The following is a 5,000-nucleotide window of genomic DNA, read 5'->3' as shown; positions in this document are numbered from 1 at the left end:
CCACTCTTCTGGGAAGGTTTTCCACTAGATAGGAACATTGGCTATAACAGCCTCCACTCTTCTGGGAAGGCTTTCCACTAGATGTTGGAACATTGCTGCTATAACAGCCTCCACTCTTCTGGGAAGGTTTTCCACTAGATGTTGGAACATTGCTGCTATAACAGCCTCCACTCTTCTGGGAAGGTTTTCCACTAGATGTAGGAACATTGCTGCTATAACAGCCTCCACTCTTCTGGGAAGGCTTTCCACTAGATGTTGGAACATTGCTGCTATAACAGCCTCCACTCGTCTGGGAAGGTTTTCCACTAGATGTAGGAACATTGCTGCTATAACAGCCTCCACTCTTCTGGGAAGGCTTTCCACTAGATGTTGGAACATTGCTACTACAACAGCCTCCACTCTTCTGGGAAGGCTTTCCACTAGATGTTGGAACATTGCTGCTATAACAGCCTCCACTCTTCTGGGAAGGTTTTCCACTAGATGTAGGAACATTGCTGCTATAACAGCCTCCACTCTTCTGGGAAGGCTTTCCACTAGATGTTGGAACATTGCTGCTATAACAGCCTCCACTCTTCTGGGAAGGCTTTCCACTAGATGTTGGTATAATAGCCCCACTCTTCTGGGAAGGCTTTCCACTAGATGTTGGTATAACAGCCTCCACTCTTCTGGGAAGGCTTTCCACTAGATGTAGGAACATTGCAGCTATAACAGCCTCCACTCTTCTGGGAAGGCTTTCCACTAGATGTAGGAACATTGCTGCTATAACAGCCTCCACTCTTCTGGGAAGGCTTTCCACTAGATGTAGGAACATTGCTGCTATAACAGCCTCCACTCTTCTGGGAAGGCTTTCCACTAGATGTTGAGGACATTGCTGCTATAACAGCCTCCACTCTTCTGGGAAGGCTTTCCACTAGATGTAGGAACATTGCTGCTATAACAGCCTCCACTCTTCTGGGAAGGCTTTCCACTAGATGTAGGAACATTGCTGCTATAACAGCCTCCACTCTTCTGGGAAGGCTTTCCACTAGATGTTGGAACATTGCTGCTATAACAGCCTCCACTCTTCTGGGAAGGCTTTCCACTAGATGTTGGAACATTGCTGCTATAACAGCCTCCACTCTTCTGGGAAGGCTTTCCACTAGATGTTGGAACATTGCTGCTATAACAGCCTCCACTCTTCTGGGAAGGCTTTCCACTAGATGTTGGAACATTGCTGCTATAACAGCCTCCACTCTTCTGGGAAGGCTTTCCACTAGATGTTGGAACATTGCTGCTATAACAGCCTCCACTCTTCTGGGAAGGCTTTCCACTAGATGTTGGAACATTGCTGCTATAACAGCCTCCACTCTTCTGGGAAGGCTTTCCACTAGATGTTGGAACATTGCTGCTATAACAGCCTCCACTCTTCTGGGAAGGCTTTCCACTAGATGTTGGAACATTGCTGCTATAACAGCCTCCACTCTTCTGGGAAGGCTTTCCACTAGATGTAGGAACATTGCTGCTATAACAGCCTCCACTCTTCTGGGAAGGCTTTCCACTAGATGTAGGAACATTGCTGCTATAACAGCCTCCACTCTTCTGGGAAGGCTTTCCACTAGATGTTGGAACATTGCTGCTATAACAGCCTCCACTCTTCTGGGAAGGCTTTCCACTAGATGTTGGAACATTGCTGCTATAACAGCCTCCACTCTTCTGGGAAGGCTTTCTACTAGATGTTGGAACATTGCTGCTATAACAGCCTCCACTCTTCTGGGAAGGCTTTCCACTAGATGTAGGAACATTGCTGCTATAACAGCCTCCACTCTTCTGGGAAGGCTTTCCACTAGATGTTGGAACATTGCTGCTATAACAGCCTCCACTCTTCTGGGAAGGCTTTCCACTAGATGTTGGAACATTGCTTCCATTCAGCCACAAGAGCATTAGTGAGTTCGAACACTGATGTTGGGCGATTGGGCCTTCAGGCTCACAGTCGGCGTTCCAATCATCCCAAAGGTGTTCGATGGGGTTGAGGTCAGGGCTCTGCAGGCCAGTCAAGTTCTTCCACACTGATCTCGACAAACCATTTCTGTATTGACCTCGCTTTGTGCATGGTGGCATTGTCATGCTGAAACAGGAAAGGGCCTTCCCCAAACTGTTGCCTCAAAGTTAGAAGCACAGAATCTTCTAGAATGTCGTTGCACGCACAGACAGACGCACACAGATACATCGTCATTAAGAGAAGTGTGTTGTGTGTGTGTTGTGTGTGGTTGTGTGTGTGTGTAGGGAGCGTCTGTATCAGAGATTAAGAAGCAGTACCGTCTGCTGTCGCTGAAGTTCCATCCGGATAAAGGAGGAGATGAAGACTTGTTCATGAGGATCGCCAAAGCACACTCCGCGTAAGTCTGTTTCTGTCTCACTGACTCGGTCTGTCTCTCTCTGTGTGTCTCTCTCTGTGTGTCTGTCTCTCTGTGTGTCTGTGTCTGTGTGTCTGTGTCGCTGAGCAGCACTCCCCCCTACTGTATTACCTTACGCTGAGCAGCACTCCCCTACTGTATTACCTCACACTCCCCTACTGTATTACCTCACACTGAGCAGCACTCCCCTACTGTATTACCTCACGCTGAGCAGCACTCCCCTACTGTGTTACTCACGCTCACACTCCCCTACTGTATTACCTCACACTGAGCAGCACTCCCCTACTGTATTACCTCACGCTAAGCAGCACTCCCCTACTGTATTACCTCACGCTGAGCAGCACTCCCCTACTGTATTACCTCACGCTGAGCAGCACTCCCCTACTGTATTACCTCACGCTGCACCTCCCCTACTGTATTACCTCACGCTGAGCAGCACTCCCCCCTACTGTATTACCTCACGCTGAGCAGCACTCCCCTACTGTATTACCTCACGCTGAGCAGCTCCCCTACTGTATTACCTCACGCTGCACCTCCCCTACTGTATTACCTACCTCACGCTGAGCAGCTCATGCCCCACTTACTGTATTACCTCACGCTGCTCCTCCCCCTACTGTATTACCTCACGCTGCTCCTCCCCTACTGTATTACCTCACGCTGCTCCTCCCCTACTGTATTACCTCACGCTGCTCCTCCCCTACTGTATTACCTCACGCTGAGCAGCACTCCCCCTACTGTATTACCTCATGCTGAGCAGCACTCCCCTACTGTATTACCTCACGCTGCTCCTCCCCTACTGTATTACCTCACGCTGAGCCTCCCCTACTGTATTACCTCACGCTGAGCAGCACTCCCCTACTGTATTACCTCACGCTGAGCAGCACTCCCCCTACTGTATTACCTCACGCTGCTCCTCCCCCTACTGTATTACCTCACGCTGCTCCTCCCCTACTGTATTACCTCACGCTGAGCAGCACTCCCCTACTGTATTACCTCACGCTGAGCAGCACTCCCCTACTGTATTACCTCACGCTGAGCAGCACTCCCCTACTGTATTACCTCACGCTGAGCAGCACTCCCCCTACTGTATTACCTCACGCTGAGCAGCACTCCCCCTACTGTGTTAGCTCACGCTGATCAGCACTCCCTACTGTGTTACCTCACGCTGAGCAGCACTCCCCTACTGTGTTACCTCACGCTGAGCAGCACTCCCCTACTGTATTACCTCACGCTGAGCAGCACTCCCCTACTGTATTACCTCACGCTGCAGCACTCCCCTACTGTGTTACCTCACGCTGAGCAGCACTCCCTCTACTGTATTACCTCAGCACTCCCCTACTGTATTACCTCACGCTGACCTCAGCACTCCACTGAACTGTCTTACCTCACGAAACAATACAGATCAGCATTACACCCATAACTATCAGTTAGATATGTGAGAATCGTAATAATCTAGCTGGCCAGCTGTTTAACAGCTAGCTAACAAATCTTTGTATTACTAGCTAACGCTGGTAGCAGCAGTTAGCCCTATTGACTTACTATGGGCTTGCTATCTACGCTGTTCAGCACACCCCATAATGTGCATTTATTCACGCTGATCAGATGGCCTACTGTGTTACCTCAAAATCGCTGAAAGCAGCACTCCCGTCGGTTTGCTGAAATAAAATGGCTGCCATTATGATTTGAGGACAGCATCATATTTCATTTTATTTCATATTTCAGTTTATTTTACTTTCCTTTCACGCTGATCAGCACTCCCCTACTGTGTTAGGGCCCTCACGTCTGATCAGCAGAGCCCTCTATGTTCAGTCTTCATTTTAGGTCCCCTCACGCTGAGCCCTCAGCACTAGGGCCCCTACTGTATTAGTCTGCATTTCAGTAGGGCCCTCACGCTGAGCAGCACTCCGTCCTACTGTATTACCTCACGCTGAGCAGCACTAGGGCCCCCTACTGTGTTACCTCACGCTGCACCTCTATGCCCTACTGTATTACCACACTCGTCTGCAGGGCCCCTATGCTACTGTTTCAGTAGGGCCCTCACGCTGCACCTCCCCATCCACTGAACCTTCTTCCTGCCCGGACAATGGAAACAATACAGAGACCAAACAAGATATACACAAAGGTTTTACCTCATAACTATCAGCTAGATATGTGAGAATCGTAATAATCTAGCTGGCCAGCTAGTTTAACAGGTTGCTAGCTAACAAATCTTTGTAGCTTTCTGACTAGCTAACCGTACTGGTAGCTCGCCAGTTAGCCCTATTGACATACTATGGGCTTGCTATCTATCTACTCTTAAGTTGGCAGGTAAACCCAACACGCCCATAATGATCACAGCATTTATTAACGTGTCAAGATGGCAAATATTGTAGTCCGGCAAAATATGAGATGTGAAAGGGCAACGTTTCATTCCCGCGTCGGTTTGCTGAAATAAAATGGCTGCCATTATGATTTCAAGGACATCTGCATCATATTTCATTTTATTTCATATTTCAGTTTATTTTACTTTCTGCTTTCATTGACGCGTGTCCAAACGTAGTCTGCATTTCAGTAGGGCCCTCTATGCTCAGTCTGCGTTTCAGTAGGGGCCCTCTATGCTCAGTCTGC

At 48.7% G+C, this 5,000-nt stretch overlaps 1 protein-coding gene across 2 annotated transcripts in view; it reads left to right on the top strand.

Annotated features, from left to right (window-relative positions):
- Positions 1–5,000, top strand: part of sec63 (SEC63 homolog, protein translocation regulator) — a 54,861-nt gene that overhangs the window by 19,256 nt on the left and 30,605 nt on the right. For both annotated transcript variants that reach the window (XM_052524624.1, XM_052524623.1), the window contains exon 4: positions 2,263–2,375. In XM_052524624.1, coding sequence (XP_052380584.1) covers positions 2,263–2,375 — 113 coding nt within the window. The remainder of the gene's footprint in view (positions 1–2,262; positions 2,376–5,000) is intronic.

The sequence above is a fragment of the Oncorhynchus keta genome, chromosome 8, assembly GCF_023373465.1.
Source record: "Oncorhynchus keta strain PuntledgeMale-10-30-2019 chromosome 8, Oket_V2, whole genome shotgun sequence".
NCBI classification, from domain to species: Eukaryota; Metazoa; Chordata; class Actinopteri; order Salmoniformes; family Salmonidae; genus Oncorhynchus; species Oncorhynchus keta.
The sequence above is the reverse complement of the archived record's forward strand: the minus strand, read 5'-3'. Positions and strand labels throughout refer to the sequence as shown.